A 20,445-nucleotide genomic window follows, 5' to 3' on the forward strand; every position below is an offset into this window, starting at 1 on the left:
TAAGGAATTCCCAATTTGCCCCCGGAAGCACAAGGTGACCCTAACACGTGCGCTTAAGATTCGTTTAGGCCATTAACATCCAACTCAGCCCCGTGTGGACCCGTTGTGATAAAATCACAGCCAACAAGTCCACACAACACTACACGAGTCAAATTGGTCGGTAATTCACAAGCACGATGCACAAACTACCAATAAAAGCGAATTTGCGCCGTACCGACCCGTTTAAGTAACCGACAACCAATTCAACCCAAATACTCAAAAAAATCAGTTTTTCACAGCCAAAAAATCATCCCGAGTCTACAACATTCGAATTGGTTGTCAATCCCCTCAAACAACGCGTTAAACACAACAACTCACAAACTAGACAACCGAATCCTAGTTTTCAAACTATTAACAATTGGCCGACCTAACCAATTCCAATTACCATGAAATTTTAGTATGATTTAAGTGACATACCTAGTAAGATTTTGGTGCAAAAAACCCGAATAAAAAAAGCCCCGGAATTGCTCAATTGGACAGCCACCCTACAAGCCTAAAAACAACCGAATTTCGACGAATAAACGCGCCATAAGGATGAACTAAGGTGAAAAAGAGTTTTAGACATCTAATACCGACCTGGAATTGAAGTTTGGATGGCCGAGAATGGGCTGGTCTTGTACGAAAATCGAGAGGGGGGAGGGTCTTGGGCGCCGATCGGACCACTAGTTAGGGTTAGGTTTAATTTTTTTTATATAATATATAATAACAAAATAACATTCTGGCCCTTCCTCTTTATTAATGGTTGAACTTGCGAGAAAAGTTACGTATGATAAGCTTACGAGGGTTGCAAGGAGCTCCCAGGAGAATACCGGGTCAAGCTCGAAAGGTGCACGAAATCCTACAAGTTTAAGCCTTTTGTCGGAAATTTACGGACGTTACACTCAACATGTGTTGTTGACAAACTCTGTTTTCTACGCATATGCATGTTGCTATTGAATTGAAGTTGAAGTATGGACACTTAGAAAGACCTTAGGGTTTTAATAAAGACAAACATGAATTTAAATTTGTTATATATATTTATTTGAATTGTTTTGTTATATTTGAATATTGTGTGTACATTTGATATAAAATAATTTAATAGATATTATCACATTTATATTATGATAGTATCTTTGAGCTGTGAGCAATCGGATCACGCCCCGGTATTTCCGCCTTAGGTTGGGGTGTGACAGAATTGGTATCAGAGCTGAAGGTTATAAGATAGGTCGTTAGAAATGGTCCTAGACATATGTTAGGCACCCTATACGTGCTTATCTGAACTTCCTTATGTACTATTTAAATTGTTTACAACTTATATAGGTTAATTATTTAATTCACATTTTATTATTATCTATTGTGCACACACACAAGAATAGGGCTATCACTTTTACCCGAAACCAACCCGAAAAAACCCGTACCAGAACTAACCCGACCCGAAAAACCCGAACCCGAGAAAAGACTAACACGAACCCGAACCGAAGTAATTCGGGTTGGTTCTTGGGTTTGATTTATAAGTTTCGGGTCAACCCGAATAAACTTTTAGTTTTGAAATTAATTATATTTTTAGGTATAATATGCTTAGTCTTGGTCACTAAAGTTATTAGAACCTGAGCCTAATCGACATTTGTCATTCCAACTATTATAGATTGATTGTTTATTGTTAATTTACATTTTCCGTTTATTACTAATAGAAACTGTAATCGAACAACCAAATTACGTCTGATCGAAGACGATTACGGTTCGAGTTAGTTACTTAGTTTAAACTCTTCTTTTGAATTGTTTTATGACTTTATCAAGTTATGTTGGTTTATTATTTGATTATTTACGTTACGAGCAAAGAAGAATATGTCGTTTTAATTTTAGCACTGAAGTTTTTTAAATTTTATTGTTTTTAGTTTCATTTTCTAGGATACTCGAAACCCAATTAACCCAACCCGAAAAAACCCGAACCCGAATTACCCAAACCCCAAAAACCCGTGAGAGATTTGGGTTGGGTTTCGAGTTAAAATTTAAAACTTTGAAACCCGAAGAACCCGAAACCCGAAAAACAAACCCGAAGAACACCCCTACACACAAATTCCGAGGTTATGCCTCACTCTCAAAATATCTTTAAATCCTCTTATTTTTAGTAGATTGCCTTTTATTTTGGAAATTCCTTAAGAATTCCCGTGTTTTGTTTTGCTCCTTCACCTTGAAGCATGGAGGTATGACAAATGTCGTACAACCGTAACTTTAAGTGATACACGTAACCGGTTAAACGGTTGTGTGGTAAACATAACCGGCTAAACGGTTACACTCCAAAATTGTATTTTTAATTATTTTAAAATGCTTAGTTGGGTAAAAAATCCATGTAAACTCCTACTCCTCGTCAAATAATAAAATAAAACCCAAAATATTGATCAGGACAGCTGCTTCCATAAACTCCTACTCCTCGTCAGACTCCTGGTCATTATCATCACCATCTCCACCAGCTCCTGATCCTCTAGTACCTGCATAATAAAAATCACTCGACCCATACTGTCCATAAATGCCATACCCAGATCCCCCAGCACCAGCTCCATACCCACCAGATCCACCATATCCTCCTCCATACACATGTCCAGCATCAAACCCAGAACCACCCATGTCAACGCCACCAGTAGTAGGCGGCGGCGACTGCGAAGTACCTGGCAGCGGAATATGCCAGTGATCAAACATGGTTCTAAAGTAACCCCGCGACTCATCCCTGTACACTCTGAACTCGTCCCGATACCCTTGCAAATCCTCCCGCATCTGCAACTGCTGCTGAAACATATAATCCAATGTCATGGGCTCGGGGAGCTGCTTCTGTGGTTGCCGTCTCTGTCGTGGTAGGGCGGTTGGCCTCTCTACACGCTGGCCCCGCGAACTACCCTCTGCTCTCAACTCCGCCATCCGCGGTGGATCACCATAAGTCATAATGCCCGCTTTTTGGGCATCGTCAAGTGTCACAACCTCAGTATCCGGTCCCTCCGTAAAATACTCGTCCAGATAACATCCAAATACACCCAAAGACTACGCAATCCTCGTAATCATGGGCCCCAACGCCAACTGAGTCGTGGCCGGACTCACTCTCCGACCACCCCGATTAAATAAACTTAACAACAATGTAGCCCAATTCACATTCATACCTCCAATCATCAACATCAAACACATCAGATCAAGATTATTACATTTATCTTTCCCCGAATGTCGTCCCGTGAACGTAGAAGCAACCACCCTGCGTAAATACCGGAGCAGTGGGTCCCGAATCTGTGAAGCAACTACACTACTCGAATGAGCACCATCACCAATCATCCTCCAAAACGTAGCCAAATCATTCAGTGAGATCCAGTGAGGCCTAGAAGCAGTCGACCCTGTGGTAAACCCCCTAATACTCTCCTGAAACTCGGGAGCCTCAACCTCATGCGGCGCATACAAACCCACAATTACCGCAAACCTGGGCACCGTAAACTGAAACAATTCTCTTCCCAACAAAAAACTAACCGCGTATGGTTCGTCAAAGTCTTTCGGATTGTACCTGAAAGTAGAGTAAAATTTGTAAACCAACTCCTCGTACTACTTCTCCCCAAAGCTCAAAATATCTTTCCACCGTCCCAGTAACAACCTATTAAGTTTCGGAACTTGACCAATAGTTTCCAACACCTCCCAATCAAACGTCCGGTGTCGGAATATCTCCAAATCACGAATCTATCTAAACAACTCATACTCAGGAGTACCAGGTAGAAACCGTAGCATGATGTGGTCCTCATCTTCTCCCCCTGTAATATCCTCGACCGCGGCCCCAAAAACCTCGATCTCGGGAACAGCGTATCTGATCGGTGCACGCGTATACTGCTGATATGTATTGTCAAACACCTGCTGCTGTTTCAACCGTTTCCTCGACATCTGTAATTAAATATATCAAGTAAGTCCATATCTGTAAGGCCCCGAAACCCGGGAACCCCACAGTTGGTATTCATTCCAAACACTCGTAAAAATAATTAAATTTAAAAACAATTCTTTTCATTAAAATAGCATCACAAAGTATAATTCGGCGAAAAACGTGAATAAACGAATGAGTTCCCAAAACCCGGGGATTTAACCCCAAAACCAAAATTAAGTATAACTTTTATAAGTCTTTTGAAATAAAATGCTCATAAACAATTCTTCATTCCAGTATGCCCTTCAACGTCCAAGTAGCTCCGTGCATGTCCAAGCGATAAGGCATCCTCTTCCTAACCTGAAACTCACACTAACATGCACACAAAGTCAGCTTAAGCTGAGTGAGTTCAAGTTTTAAATAAGTAGCAACAGTCTTAAGTAATCATTCCAACGGTTTTAAAACAGCAAATAGAAGTACATCGTTTAGGTCACCACATTCAATAAATAGTCATTCTTACGTATGAGCATCTCTATACGTGCATTCCTATATATATCAATATATATTTATATAACATTCAATAATAACATTCAAGGCCGAGAAAACGTACAACCCAAACACGTAACATTCAGCGCATGCAAACACAAAGTAGGCATACGCAACATTCAGTAGTCGAGACGACTACAAACATTCAGGGTAGAGAAAACGTACAACCCAAACACGTAACATTCGGCCATGCAAACACAAGGTAGGCATACGCAACATTAGTAGTCGAGACGACTACAACATTCGCCAAATACTCGCCATTCTAAATATATATATATATACATACACATTCTATAACATTCCAAGGCCTACCAATACTAGCAAGCCTATGTAAAACCATTCAAAACATCTCATCAAGTAAGAAAAACACTTAGGTGTGCATGCTAGCCCAAAACTTAAAAAGAGTTAAACGGGACATCAAGAACTCACCTGAAATCAATCGAACACCTGCAACGAGCTAGGAAATCCCTAAGTTCAAAATCACAAGAAGGGCCTGTAAAGTATACACAACGTGTTACTAAACTAGACCGTAAGAACACTCTTGCCTAATGGGCCGTTCAGGGCCCAACAACTTGGCCCAAGGCCCAACAACCTTACCTCAGCCCCTAAAACCTTTCAACTAACCAAATCCACCGGTTAAGCCTAAAACGAACTTATCAATTAATAACGAGTAAAACGTGTAGATTTTAGCATGCGAAGATGCATTTAATTACATAGGATAACCTTTGAAATAAATTATTAAATTGTTATCAGACTTTGATAAATGTCTTAGATTTATAAAAATATTTTTATTATATTTTTCTATTGGACACAAAAATAATAAAAATTCCTCCAACACAGCAAGGTACGTGCAGCTATTTCAGTGCGCAACAAAATGGTTTTATTTTTATAAAATTCATTACCAAACCAAATTAAACGATTCCAATTGGGTTTGGTTCCAAACTCAAAATACTATATTCCAGAAGTGGAACCAACCAATTTGGACCTGTCGAAAAAAGGTTATCACGTCGGGAAGACAGACCAGAATCCGTCATCCCGCATCAGCTTTGACACTCGATTTTATAAATTCATAAAAACCATTCAAATCTCGTCCAAAAATTACGTATTATACCTTTCTGGAAACTAGACTCAAAGTAGAACATCATGGAATCAAGAATCGATAAAAAAAATGGATTATCATCGCGTTACAGACCCTACAATAAACGTATACGAATATGTCAGCAAACTGTTATCATCAAAACTCAACCTTTACGACCAATAAGCGCGTTAATATGATCAATTAAGGTGTAAAAGACATGGGGAATCATAAAACCGACCTTAAATTGAAGTTTTCACAGCTGAAACTTGGCTGGGCAGAAGAAAAACGAGCAGGGGGGATCTTGAGGTCCGATCGGCTGCTAGAAAGGGTTGGCGGTTAGGGTTTATTTGTTTTATGATATAAATAAAATAGTTACATCCAAGTCCCTCCAAATTGAAGTGTAAGGCAAAATAGAAGGAAAATTTAAGTTCTTTAACGTACCGGGATCACGTAAAGGCTTCCGAGAAACGTTGGATAAATCCCGAGAATTATACATACTCTACAAGCTTTAATTCTTGAAACCGGAATTAACGGGCGTTACAAGTCCACTCCCCTTACAATGGGATTCGTCCCCGAATCTCGATGCGACAGGAACAACTGCGGGTAGAGTTTCATCATCTCGTCTTCATACTCCCAAGTAGCCTTGGAACTCCTAAGGTGCCTCCACTGCACCTTCACCTGTCTAACCACCTTATTCCTCAAACGCCTCTCCTGACGGTCAAGAATAGCAATCGGTTGTTCAACGTAGTTTAGGTTACTATCGGGTTCAATATCATCGAGAGGCACACGGGCCTCTTCATCCGCTAAGCATTTCCTCAGATGGGACACGTGAAAAGTAGGATGAATCCCCGTGAGCTCCTCGGGCAATTCCAGCCTATATGCTACCTCACCAACTTGCGCTAAAATACGGAACGGGCCAATAAACCTCGGACTGAGCTTCCCCCTCGTACGAAAACGAATAATGCCCTTCTAGGGAGAAACTTTTAACATAACCTGATCCCCAGCCTCAAACGCAATAGAACTTCGCCTTTTATCTGCATAAGACTTCTGACGATCCCGCGCGGCCTTCATCAACGCCTTAATTTTATCGAGCTTCTCGATCGTAGCCTCAACTACCTCCAAACTACCCAACTGATTCTGACCAATGGAATCCTAACAAACTGGATTCCTACACCTCCTACCATACAACATCTCAAACGGTGGCATCCCAAACGTGGCGCGATAACTGTTATTATACGAGAATTCTACCAACGGTAAGTGACAATCCCAACTGCTCCCAAAATCGATTACACAGGCCCGCAACATATCCTCAAGAGTCTGAATGGTCCTCTCGGATTGGCCATCCGTTTGCGGGTGATAGGCAGTACTGATAAGGAGTTTGGTACCCATCTCCTCGTGAAACCTTTTCCAAAACCTGGAGGTGAAACGCGTATCCCTATCCGAAACAATAGATACCGGAACCCCGTGCCTAGAGACGATCTCACGAATAAACACATCGGCCAGCTGCTCAAAATTAAAAGTCTCTCGAATCGGCAAGAAGTGAGCGCTCTTAGTCAGTCTATCCCCTGTTACCCAAATGTTGTCATAATTACCCCTAGGAGTACGAGGCAATTTAGTCACGAAATCTATAGTAAGATGCTCCCATTTCCACTCAGGTATTTCCAATGGCTGAAGTTTCCCATACAGCTTCTGATGCTCGGCCTTAACTTGCAGACATGTCAAACACTTACTTACATACTGAGCCACCTCAAACTTCATCGCAGGCCACCAATAATTCTTTTTCAAGTCTTAGTACATCTTGGTCGCACCCGGATGAATGGAATAGCGCGACTTGTTCGCCTCATCTAAAATTTTACCTCTGCTCGGTACCCATAAACGACCATCCTTATACTTCACCCCGTCACCGACGTCTTCCAACAATTTCTTCTGACTCCAAACACGTTCTGACAAAATCCATTCCACCTGCAAAGCCTCATTTTGAACCCTGGCTATTTGCTTCAAAATATCGGGTTTAAGGATGAGCTGGTAAGACTTTACACGAATCGGCCTCGGTCTCTCCTTCCAGCTCAACGCGTATGCCACCACGTTGGCCTTACCTGGGTGGTACATAATTTCCAAATCATAATCCTTAATCAACTCCAACCATCGACGCTGACGCATATTCAGTTCCTTTTGTTCAAAGAAATATTTTAAACTCTTATGACCGGTATAGATAACACAGGGAACACCGTACAAATAATGCCGCCACGACTTAAGCACAAACATAGCGGCCGCAAGCTCCAAATCATGAGTAGGATAATTCGCCTCGTGAGGCTTTAACTGCCGTGAGGCATAAGCGATGACTCGACCTCGCTGCATCAAAACACACCCAAGCCCCTGATAAGAGGCATCAAAATACACTACCAAATCATCGGTGCCATCAGGTAAAGCTAAAATCGGGACATGCGTCAATCTGTTCTTCAACTCGAGAAAAACCTCCTCCTGTTCTGAACCCCAAACGAACTTAACACTCTTCTTAGTCAACTTGGTCAATGAAGAAGCAATTTTCGAAAAAGCGGGAATAAAGCGGCGGTAATACCCCGCCAAACCCAAAAAACTATGGATTTCAGATAGAGACTTAGGAGACTCCCATTCATTCACGGCTTCCACCTTTGCAGGGTCAACCAGAATACCACTCAGGTTAATAACATGACCCAAGAATTGAACCTCACGCAACCAGAAGGACATACAGTTTGTTCTTCCGCAGAGCCTCCAACACTTCCACGAGATGACCGGCGTGATCAGATTCACTTTTTGAGTACACAAGAATGTTGTCGATGAACACAATAACCGAACGATCGAGCATCGGTCTACACACCCGGTTCATAAGATCCATGAACGCAGCCGGTGCGTTGGTCAAACCGAAAGACATCACCAGAAATTCATAATGTCCATAACGAGTGCGGAAGGCAGTCTTAGGAATATCTTCCTCCCGAATTTTCAACTGATGGTACCCGGACCTAAGGTCGATCTTCGAGAACCAACTAGCTCCTTGGAGCTAATCAAACAAGTCGTCGATCCTCGGGAGCGGGTACCGATTTTTAATAGTGAGCTTATTCAACTCACGGTAGTCAATGCACATTCACATACTACCGTCCTTCTTCTTAATGAACAAGACCGGGGCACCCCAAGGCGAGATGCTCGGTCGAATAAAGCCCTTATCGAGCAAGTCTTCCAACTGAGCCATAAGTTCCTTCATTTCGTTCGGCTCTAGGCGGTAGGGAGCTCGGGCAACGGGTTTGGCGCCTGGTACAAGGTCTATCTGGAACTCGACCTCGCGATCCGGCGGCACATCTGACAAATCATTTGGAAATACATCCGGGAAATCCCGAACAATAGGAACATCACCGACGGTAGCCACCTCGGTATTCCCATTCATAGCATACGCCAGATACGCCCCGTACCCCTGCTGCATCAACTTTCCCACCTTAAGCATGGATATAATATGTGGCGTCACAACATTCCGATCACCGAAGACCGTAATTTGAGTCCCATCCGGGGCCCTTAGACGAACGAGTTTCTGACCACAAATGATCTGAGCATCAACATTCGCGAGCCAATCCATCCCGAGCACCACATCGAAACAACCAAGCGGCATCAATTACAATCGCACAGGAAATATATACCCAGACAACTCGATGGAACAACCCTGAATAGCCCTAGACACGGACACGGATTTTCCTACGGCGACCTTAACCTCAAACACATCGACTACGCGCTCGGGTGATTTATTCAACGAGGGACAGAAAGCGGTAGACACAAAACTTCTACTAGCGCCCGAATCAAATAAGACTGACGCAGGTAATTCATCAAGTAGAAAGGTATCTGGGATAACATCACGCTCCTACTTAGCTAAATAGTTGCTCATACATTCTTGAAGGAGCAAGGAATTTAAGCGGTCAAGTATCAAGGAACCCAGAGTGACAGTATGCTACGCCTCAGCTAAACAATTACGCGCAAAGCGTTCAAGAGGATGGGAAACGAACAGGAGAATTTAGGGAATAAGATAAACTTTAGCGCTAACGACTCGAGAGTTAGCCAAATCCTATCCCTACAAAGACGAAACCCTAACATAGTCAGACACAAGTGGTATTTAAAACATGGAAGGTAAGGGTAAACTGCTAATAACGTTGATCAAGTGTTATTAGTCGTTTACTTCACCGGCCCGTTCTAAGCACCCCCTGCCCGTAACCACATTAGAATTCTATCTAACACTTAACAATTAATCACATACTGGAAATCTTAAATTTAAAGAAATGACTAAATAATTTAAAGTTACCTCTTGGCGTGCAGCTACTCATGGTGGGCATACTGGTCTTTTTTCTTACAGTTCGAGTCCAAGCTTGGGGATGCTCGGATCCCTCAAACCATGGCTCTGATACCAGCTTGTACGGCCCCGAAACCTGGGAACCCCACAGTTGGTATTCATTCCAAACACTCGTAAAAATAATTAAACTTAAAAACAATTCTTTTCATTAAAATAACATCATAGAGTATAATTCGGCGGAAAACGTGAATAAATGAATGAGTTCCCTAAAACCGGGGATTTAACCCCAAAACCAAAATTAAGTATAACTTTTATAAGTCTTTTGAAATAAAATGCTCATAAACAATTCTTCATTCCAGTATGCCCTTCACCGTCCAAGTAGCTCCGTGCACGTCCAAGCGATAAGGCATCCTCTTCCTAACCTGAAACTCACACTAACATGCACACAAAGTAAGCTTAAGCTGAGTGAGTTCAAGTTTTAAATAAGTAGCAACAGTCTTAAATAATCATTCCAACGGTTTTAAAACAGCAAACGGAAGTACATCGGTTAGGTCACCACATTCAATAAATAGTCATTCTTACGTATGAGCATCTCTATACGTGCATTCCTATATATATCAATATATATTTATATAACATTCAATAATAACATTCAGGGCCTAGAAAACGTACAACCCAAACACGTAACATTCAGCGCATGCAAACACAAAGTATGCATATGCAACATTCAGTAGTCGAGACAACTACAAACATTCAGGGCAGCTCATCAGTGGGTTGGAGAGATGGAAGCTGTATTGAGGGTTAGTAAGTGCAAAGAGGAGGATATGGTAAATAATGCTACTGCCTAGTTTCGTTCCGAGGCGCTGTGTTGGTGGGATAATCTAGCCCAGGCTATGGGTAATCGTTCTATTAGGAGGATGGCTTGGGAAGAGTTGAGACAGTTGGTTATTGATCATTTTTGCCCTCTGCATGAATTAGATAGGATGGAGCAGGAGTTCTTGGTTCTAGAAGTGGGTGATATGTCACATCGAGAGTATAATACAAAATTCAACCAAATGGCTCGCTTATGCCCCGATCTAGTTACACCTGAAGATAAAAGGATCAAAAAGTATGTGAAGGGTCTTCCGGTAGATGTTCGTAGGGGTGTGGTGACAACCGGCATGAGCTCTTTCCATTCGGTGGTTACCCTAGCAGGTACATTGTATGAGCAGAGAGAGATGGTGAGCCAACTGAATCTGGAAAGGATTGGAAACCGAGCTCTAACTCCAACGGAAAACACTATGGGGGCGATGATTCTGTGTCGGCTGGGAAGAAAGTGAGGACGGAGATTTCAGATCGTAAAAGTAAGGGATATAGCGATGGATGCAGGAAGTGCGGGAAGCCGCATCGGGGAGAATGTAGGCTTGGGGCTATGCCTAGTTTTCGTTGTGGGAAGACTGGACATGCCAGCCATGAGTGCCCGACTTTGATTTGTTTCCGATGTAGGGGGTCTGGACATTTAGCATCAAATTGCCATACCAATAGGGCGGAGGAGTCCGGGCAGGGGACTTCCTCGAGGGGGAAAATGGAAGAGAGATCGAAGGTTAAGGCGAGTGCCTTTAGTATCTCGACGAAGGAGTCAAAGGAGGACATGGACACCATTTCAGGTAAGCTTGTGATCAATTTATTTGTTGCATTGCGCTTTCTATTTAGCTTCATATCGAATGCTTTCGTGTGTAATCGTTTGGCTAGGAATAGTACGATATCATTAGTAGGGGATACTTTTTATACCCGATCCGTGTAGGATGTGATGTTTTAATTTATAGCAACCCGCGCTTGTTCCTGTGTAGCGGGATTCGGGGACGAATCCCATTCTAAGGAGGGTAGACTTGTAACGTCCGTAAATTCCGATAAAAGTTTTAGCCTTGTAGTGTTGTGTACACCTTTCGGGCTTGACCCGGCATTCTTCCGAGAGCTCCTTGCCACCCTCGTAAACGTATTTTACTTAACTTTTCGTGAAAGTTCAACTCTTAATAAAGTGGAAGGGCCAGAATGTAACATTTTATATTATAATCAAAACCTAAAACCCTAGCCCCTTTCTCCTGCTGAGCCGATCGAACCTGTGAGCAGGTCTTAGGAGCTCGTTTTTCTTTTTTTGAAACCAATTCCAAGTGCCAAACTCTAATTCAAGGTTAGTCCCATGTCCCCTTTGGTCTTTTACACCTTAAACCATCCTTATACATCGCGTATTGGTCGTTAAGGTTGAGTTTTGATGATAACAGTTTGCTGACAGATTCGTATACGTTTATTGTAGGGTCTGTAACTCGATGAAAATATATTTTGTTTGATCGATTCTTGTTTCTATGATATTCTACTTTGAGTCTAGTTTCCAGAAAGGTATAATACGTAATTTTTGGACGAGATTTGAATGGTTTTTATGAATTTATAAAATCGAGTGTCAAAGCTGATGCGGGATGACAGATTCTGGTCTGTCTTCCCGATGTCATAACCTTTTTTTGACAGGTCCAAATTGGTTGGTTCAATTTCTTGAAGTTAGTATTTTGAGTTAGGAACCAAACCCAATTGGAATCGTTTAATTTGGTTCAGTAATGAATTTTATAAAAATAAAACCATTTTGTTGCACACTGAAATAGCTGTACGTACCTTGCTGTGTTGGAGGAATTTTTATAATTTTTTTGTCCAATATAAAAATATAATAAAAATATTTATATAAACCTAAGACATTTATCAAAGTCTGATAAAAATTTAATAATTTATTTCAAATGTTATCCTATGTAATTAAATGCATCTTCGCATGCTAAAATCTACATGTTTTACTGGTTATTAATCGATAAGTTTGTTTTAGGCTTAACCGGTGGTTTTGGTTAGTTGAAAGGTATTAGGGGCCTTGGGCCAAGTTTTTGGGCCTGGGGCCAAGTGATTGGGCCTTGGGCCAAGTGGTTGGGCCTTGGGCCAAAGTGTTGGGCTTGAGCGGCCCATTTGGCATGTGTGTCATCGCGGTCTAGTTTAGTAACGCGTTGTGTATAATTTACAGGCCCTTGCTTGTGATTGTGCACTTAGGGAATTACTAACTCATTGCAGGTGTTCGGTTGATTCAGGTGAGTTCATGATGCCCTTTTTACTCTTTTACGTTTTGGGCTAGCATACACACTGAAATACAATTTTAAACGATTTTACTCGTTACAACGATTTGAGTAGTTTTACATGGTCTCACTTGTGATGGTGCATTTTGAAAGCTATATTTGAATTATTTTATATGCCTTAGGATATTTTAGACTCATTCATGGGCTTGTATCCTTTAAGGTTACGTACATTATTGATGGTCTAGACTCGAGGATGTTAGTGGACTTGGTAGTAATTGAATATGAGTAGACCTATTACTTAGTTCCCGTATGGGATGATATATATATATATATATATATATATATATATGTAGGAATATATATGTATGTATATATGGAGGTATGTATGTACGTATGAGGATGTGTTACCTTATAGCCTACGATTGTGTAATGATATTTAGTTACTCGTGACTAAGAACGATGTATGTAGGCTTATTGATGTGTGTGTGCATGGTGATTCACGGCCGGGTCAAATATATTACTCGGGTTGTACCCGTGGTGGAGAGGCCCGTGTGACGTGATCATCATTTTGGCGGGTCAAATATATTACATGGGTTTTAAAATCCCGTGGTGAAGAGGCCCGTTGATGTTGAGCCGTGATCGGGTCAAATATATTACTTGGGGAAGACCCGGGGTGAGGAGGGCCGTATCACGTGCTTGGATGTATGAGCTGGGGTCGGGTCAAATATATAACTCGGGTTGTACCCGTGTTGGAGAGGCCCGTATCTCGCGCTTGGATGTATAAGCTGTGACCGAGTCAAATATATTACTCGGGTTTGACTCGTGGTGGAGAGGCTCGTGTCACATGCTTAGGTCTTACCGTGTCCGGGTCAAATATATTACTCGAGTCTTAACTCGTGGTGGAGAGGCCCGTTTACGTGTGTTCGACGATGATTGTATTACTTGGTGAATTATATATAATTTATTTTATTTATACCTTCTCTATTGTTTATAACTATAGCTTTGAAATAAAGTATGAATTATTGTTTATGAAAACTTGAACTCACTCAGCTCAAGCTGACTTTGTGTGTATGTTAGATTGACTTTCAGGTTGAGGATTAGAGATTTCCGCTTGGACGTGCTAGAGACTACTCGGACGGTTGAAGGCACATCTAGTCGAAGAATTAATAACGCAAACTGTTTCTTTTAAACTATTACCATAAGTATTTAAATTTTGATTTTGGACACTCGTACCCGTGTTTTGGAATTTTTAATACTTATACTTTTCCGCTGTTATTTACTCTGAACTTGTTTTAAATACAAAGAATCGTTTGGTTTTAAATATTTGTGAATTTGTGGATGTGATTACCAACTGTAGGATTTCCGGGATTCGGGGTCTTACATTACTAAACTAGACCGTAAGAACACTCTTGCCTAATGGGCCGTCCAAGCCCAACAACTTGGCCGAAGGCCCAACACTTGGCCCAAGGCCCAACAACTTGGCCCAAGTCCCAACACTTGGCCCAAGGCCCAACAACCTTACCTCAGCCCCTAAAACCTTTCAACTAACCAAAACCACCGGTTAAGCCTAAAACGAACTTATCGATTAATAACGAGTAAAACGTGTAGATTTTAGCATGCGAAGATGCATTTAATTACATAGGATAACCTTTGAAATAAATTATTAAATTTTTATCAGACTTTGATAAATGTCTTAGGTTTATAAAAATATTTTTATTGTATTTTTATATTTGACAGAAAATTTATAAAAATTCCTCCAACACAGCAAGGTACGTGCAGCTATTTCAGTGCGCAACAAAATGGTTTTATTTTTATAAAATTCATTACCGAACCAAATTCAACAATTCCAGTTGGGTTTGGTTTCTAACTCAAAATACTAACTTCAAGAAGTTGAACCAACCAATTTGGACCTGTAAAAAAAAGGTTATGACGTCGGAAAGACAGACCAGAATCCGCCATCCCGCATCAGCTTTGACACTCGATTTTATAAATTCATAAAAACCATTCAAATCTCGTCCAAAAATTACGTATTATACCTTTCTGGAAACTAGACTCAAAGTATAAAATCATGGAATCAAGAATAGATCAAAAACAATGGATTATCATCGCGTTACAGACCCTACAATAAACGTATACGAATCTGTCAGCAAACTGTTATCATCAAAACTCAACCTTTACGACCAATAAGCGCGTTAATATGATCAATTAAGGTGTAAAAGACATGGGGAATCATAAAACCGACCTTGAATTGAATTTCTCATGGCTGAAACTTGGCTGGGCAGAAGAAAAACGAGCAGGGGGGGGTCTTGAGGTCCGATCGGCTGCTAGAAAGGGTTAGGGGTTAGGGTTTATTTATTTTATGATATAAATAAAATAGTTACATCCAAGTCCCTCCAAATTGAATCGTAAGGTAAAATATAAGGAAAAGTTAAGTTCTTTAACGTACCGGGATAACGTAAAGGCTTCCGAGAAACGTTGGATAAATCCCGAGAATTATACATACTCTACAGGCTTTAATTCTTGAAACCGGAATTAACGGGCGTTACAATGTCAATTGTCACAACGGACGACAACTGTATAGCATTTCGGTCGCGGTTGCCCCCAAGAAATTTTATTTTATTTTATTTATTTATTTATTTATTTTTAACTCAAATCAAATAGAGACTCAAACTAAATTCCTCAAAATCGCATGTGCACAATGTGACATAATGACTAGATAACCAACAAACCGACAAATACTTGTTACTTTCAAAAACTTTTTACATGTCACTTTACCGGAAAAACTTCCCATTATTCAAAAGCAGATAACATCATCGATATCTTAGCAAAATACCGTCCCGAACTCACAAACCTTTGATAAACTTTTTCAAACCTTGACTCGAAAAGTTGCCGGAAAATTATTCCGGTGACTAAAAACTCTTTCGAAAACACAATCATTCATTAATATAGTCACATAATTCCCAAAATCTGGTCAAAACCTCATACAATCCGGTAAACCCAACTCGGAAAACCGACATCGACTACTCACAAACTTCAACAAAACCCGCGAATCCCGACCACAAACACGCCCAATACATGCATTCATCAAACCCTCAACACCCCAAACAATCTGAGATTTACCATTCAAACTAAAACAACCAATTGCAAACAAAATCAAATACGTACCTTTTAATCGGGTTTGACAAAGATGATGAATTTAAACAATGAAAGTGGCAGTTATGACGGTGGCGGTCGGCGACGGTGGTGACACGGGTGGTGGTGGCCGGAATTATGACTTGTTCATGGGGTTGAAGATGAAAGGATAGGGTGAAAGTGATGGGATATCTGGATTTTATAAAAATTTTCGTCAGATCCGAGCATTTTTGAGTATCGCGAAGATGCAAGTTTGACCGTTGACTGTTGACCGTTGACTTTGATTGGTGTTTTAACTTTTTGGCATCTTCGCAATACGCGAAGATGCAAAGCATAGCATCTTCGCGATACGCGAAGATGCAACTTCCTAGAAACCAATTTTTTATTAATTCAGCTTGAAAAATGAATCTCTTGTGTGTTATTTGATCTGATTTCCTCCGCCACCAGCTTCTGTCGCCACATACCAATCACTTAAGTACTTGGGGCTCCCTCTAGCGACGTATGTGCTCGCTTCCCCACACTCGATCCTTCCTCTACACTACACGATTTGAGGAAAACTATTAGCTAACTGAACTCAATATACAAAAATAAAACTTACAAATGCCGGGTTGCCTCCCGGTAAGCGCTGAATTGAATGTCGACAGCTCGACATTCCTTGGTTCTTTAATCAACCGAGTATGTCGGCTCATCTGCCAAAAAGCAAACTTCCGACTCATGTATCCCTTTGCCTCCTCCAAGTAAGGCTTCAATCGATGACCATTCACCACTTGCCTCAGATGATTATCAAAATCTTCAATCTCAACCTCTCCAAACTTTCCAACTCTCTTGACTTGATAGGGTCCCGTCCACTTGCTCTTCAATTTGCCCGGGAAAAGCTTTAATCTCGAGTTATACAACCACACTCGTTGCCCTTCCTCAAACGTCTTTCTTCTTAGCTTAGCATCGTAAACCCTCTTCATCTTGCCTTTATATGCGGATGCACACTCATAAGCCTCATCTCTCAATTCTTCTAACTCACATATGTTCAATTTTATTTATTTACCTGCACACTCATAATATAGGTTAACATTCTTAACCGCCCATAGCGCACGATGGGCTAACTCAACAGGTAAATGACACCCCTTTCTGTAAACCAACCGATATAGAGTGGTTCCAATAGGCGTTTTATAAGTGGTCCGGTAAGCCCATAAAGCATCATTTAGTTTATTTGACCAATCCTTTCGATGGGGCCTTACCGTCTTTTGTAAAATCTCTTTGATTTGCCTATTAGAAACCTCCACTTGCCCACTCGTTTGAGGATGATATGGAGTGGCAATGCGCTGGTTTACGCCATACCGTTTAAGTAATTTGCTAAAATTAAAGTTTTTGAAATGTGAACCCTCGTTGCTAATGATAACGCGGGGGACACCAAAACGTGAAAAAATATTAGACTGTACAAACTTACAAACAACGGTATGGTCATTCATCTTGTGGTGATTGCTTCTACCGATTTAGACACATAATCGACCGCCACCAAGATATATAGATTACCAAATGAATTAGGAAACGGGCCCATGAAATCAATCCCCCAAACATCGAAGATGTCTACAACGAGGATTGGTTGCATGGGCATCTCGTCCCTCTTTGAAATACACCCCATTTGTTGGCACCTAACACAATTTTTCACGAAAGCTGCTGCATCCTTAAATATAGTAGGCCAATAGAATCCGCATGCAAGCACTCGATGCCCCGTCTTCTGGCCGCTGAAATGGCCTCCACAAGGTGAAGAATGGGCATGATACAAAACACTCTGCATCTCTTCCTCCGGTATGCACCGCCTCATTACTTGATCCGCTCCAATTTTGAACAAATCCGGATCTTCCCATGCATAGTGCTTTGCCTGCGAGAGAAAATGTTTCTTCTTCTTCTTCGGCCAAAACTTCGGAATTGTATTTGCAACAAGAAAATTAATAATGTCAGCATACCATGGCAAAGTTGAAACAGAAAACAATTGTTCATCCGGGAAAGACTCATTGATAGCCCTCTCGTCTTCTCCTCTTCTTCTTGTCCCACAAGTCTCGATAAATGATCCGCTACCACATTTTCGCTTCCTTTCTTGTCGTGAATCTCCACTTCAAACTCTTGGGGCAATAAAATCCACCTGATCAAGCGCGGCTTCGCGTCTTTTTTCTCCATCAAATATTTGACTGCGCTGTGATCTGAAAAAAACAATTACCTAGCTCCCCCAAATATAAGATCGAAACTTATCAAGTGCATATACTACCGCGAGAAACTCCTCTTCCGTAGTGGTATAATTATCGGAAAGGGTTTTGCTTGCGTAGTATATGGCAACAGGCTTCTTATCCACCCATTGACCCAACACGGCCCCGACCGCGTAGTCACTTGCGTCACACATGATTTCAAATGGAAGTAACCAATCAGGTGACAACAAGACTGGGGCTTTAACAATTTGTTTTTAAGTACATTAAATGCATTAAGACACTATTCGTTTAAAACAAATGGCACATCTTTTAATAACAAATTACACAACGGTTTAGAGATGACACTAAAATTCTTAATGAACCGTCGGTAAAACCGGCATGACCCAAAATTGCCTTTATCCCTTTTATATTAGTAGGCAGTGGTAAATTAGATATAACTTGGATTTTCGCCCGGTCAACCTCAATCCCCCTACTTGAGATGACATGTCCCAAAACCGTCCCCTCTTGAACCATAAAGTGGCTCTTTTCCCAACTTAAGACCAAATTTGTTTCCACACATTTTTGTAAAACTTTAGTTAGTTCATTTAAGCATTTTTCAAAAGATGAACTGAAAATCGAAAAAACGTCCATAAAAATTTCAAGTGAATCCCCGACCATATCTGAAAAGATACTCATCATACACCTTTGAAAGGTGGCCAGGGCATTACACAAACCAAAAGACATTCGCCTAAATGCGAAAGTACCGTATGGATATGTGAAAGTGGTCTTATTTTGGTCATCGGGGTGAATAGTAATCTGATTGTACCCCGAATAGCCATCTAGGAAACAATAAAACTTCTGACCTGCGAGTTTCTCGATGATCTGGTCAATGAACAGCAAGGAAAAATGGTCCTTAGATGTTGCCGCATTCAACTTTCTGTAGTCAACACAAATCCGCCACCCGGTTACCGGTCGGTTGGTGATTTTCTCACCTCTCTCATTACGGGTTATCTGAATACCCGCCTTCTTTGGAAATGTTTGTGTCGGACTTACCCACGTGCTATCTGAGATCGGGAAAATGATACCTGCATTCAGCCACTTCAAGACCTCCTTCTTCACTACCTCCGGCATATTTGGATTCAACCTTCTTTGTGCATCATGAGCGGGATCGGTGATGATCTTATGCATGACAATGGATGGCTGATCCCTCTCAAATATGCTATCGTCCAACCAATCGCCGCCTTATGCTCTTTTAGGACTCCACCAACGCCTTCTCTTGCTCGTCTTCCAAATTTGCAGCGATGATGGCCGGTAAAGTCTCTCCTTCCCCAAGAAACACGTATTTCAGGTGTTTCGGGAGCTCCTTTAATTCAATAGCCGGCGGACTCTCCAATGATGGTCTTAACTGTGAATCAATGGTATCGGGTAACCGCTCCACTTGCTGAGACCATGGTGGTTTCCCAATACTCGCAGCATACAATTCCACTGCTTTCTCTTCTTCTTGTAACTGTAAGACATGCTTAACGGTTTTCCTGCAACAAATAGCACACTCCTCTGTGGCATCATCCTCACTTTCGTGAGGGTTCAACCCGTTAATGACTTCATCCGCGAAGCATTCATCACTCACTAGAGAGTTAGACACGTTTGAAAACACATTAAGCCGAAGATTCTTATTACCAAAATCCATGTCCACTACCTCGGTTCTACAGTTTATCAAAGCATTTGCGGTGGCCAAAAATGGCCGACCAAGAATCACGTTCGGTTGCCGTTTCGAGTCAACCGTCACGTATTCTAGAACCAGGAAGTCAACCGGGTAATAAAAATCTTCTATCATCACAATCACATTAGTCATGATTCCCCTAGGAAGCTTGAGTGTCAAGTCGGCCAACACCACGGTGGTGTCGGCTTTTCTAAGTAGACCAAAGTCGTACTGGTCATACAAGCCTCCCGGGAGAATACTCACCCCAGCCCCAAGATCTAACACCACTCTAGTCATTTTAAAATCACCCACTTGAATGGGTATAATTGGCGTTCCCGGATATTGTAGCTTGGGTGGGAGGATACCCGTCAAAACCGAACTCACATTTGCAGTTAAGTCAACCTGTTTGGGCAACTTGTGAGTTCGTTTTTGAGTACACAAGTCTTTTAAATATTTAGCATATGCGAGGACTTATTTAATTGCATATATGAGGGGTAAATTAATTTTTACTTGTTTAAATATT

The 20,445-nt window shown here is 41.3% G+C and overlaps 2 protein-coding genes across 2 annotated transcripts; both read right to left on the reverse strand.

Moving 5' to 3' along the window:
- Window positions 1-17,505: 17,505 nt before the first annotated feature.
- Window positions 17,506-19,411, reverse strand: LOC143628333 (uncharacterized). Its single transcript, XM_077097953.1, has 3 exons — window positions 19,087-19,411; window positions 18,287-18,482; window positions 17,506-18,154 (listed from the first exon to the last, which is right to left on the reverse strand). The coding sequence occupies exons 1-3, from the start codon at window positions 19,409-19,411 to the stop codon at window positions 17,506-17,508; spliced, it is 1,170 nt and encodes a 389-aa protein (XP_076954068.1).
- Window positions 19,412-19,475: 64 nt separating this feature from the next.
- LOC143628334 (uncharacterized) lies at window positions 19,476-20,219 on the reverse strand. Its single transcript, XM_077097954.1, has one exon. The coding sequence runs from the start codon at window positions 20,217-20,219 to the stop codon at window positions 19,476-19,478; it is 744 nt and encodes a 247-aa protein (XP_076954069.1).
- Between the last annotated feature and the right edge of the window lie 226 nt (window positions 20,220-20,445).

This window comes from Bidens hawaiensis, unplaced genomic scaffold, assembly GCF_021521415.1.
Source record: "Bidens hawaiensis isolate Kalapana, Puna unplaced genomic scaffold, B.hawaiensis_p1.1 tig00004876_1, whole genome shotgun sequence".
NCBI classification, from domain to species: Eukaryota; Viridiplantae; Streptophyta; class Magnoliopsida; order Asterales; family Asteraceae; genus Bidens; species Bidens hawaiensis.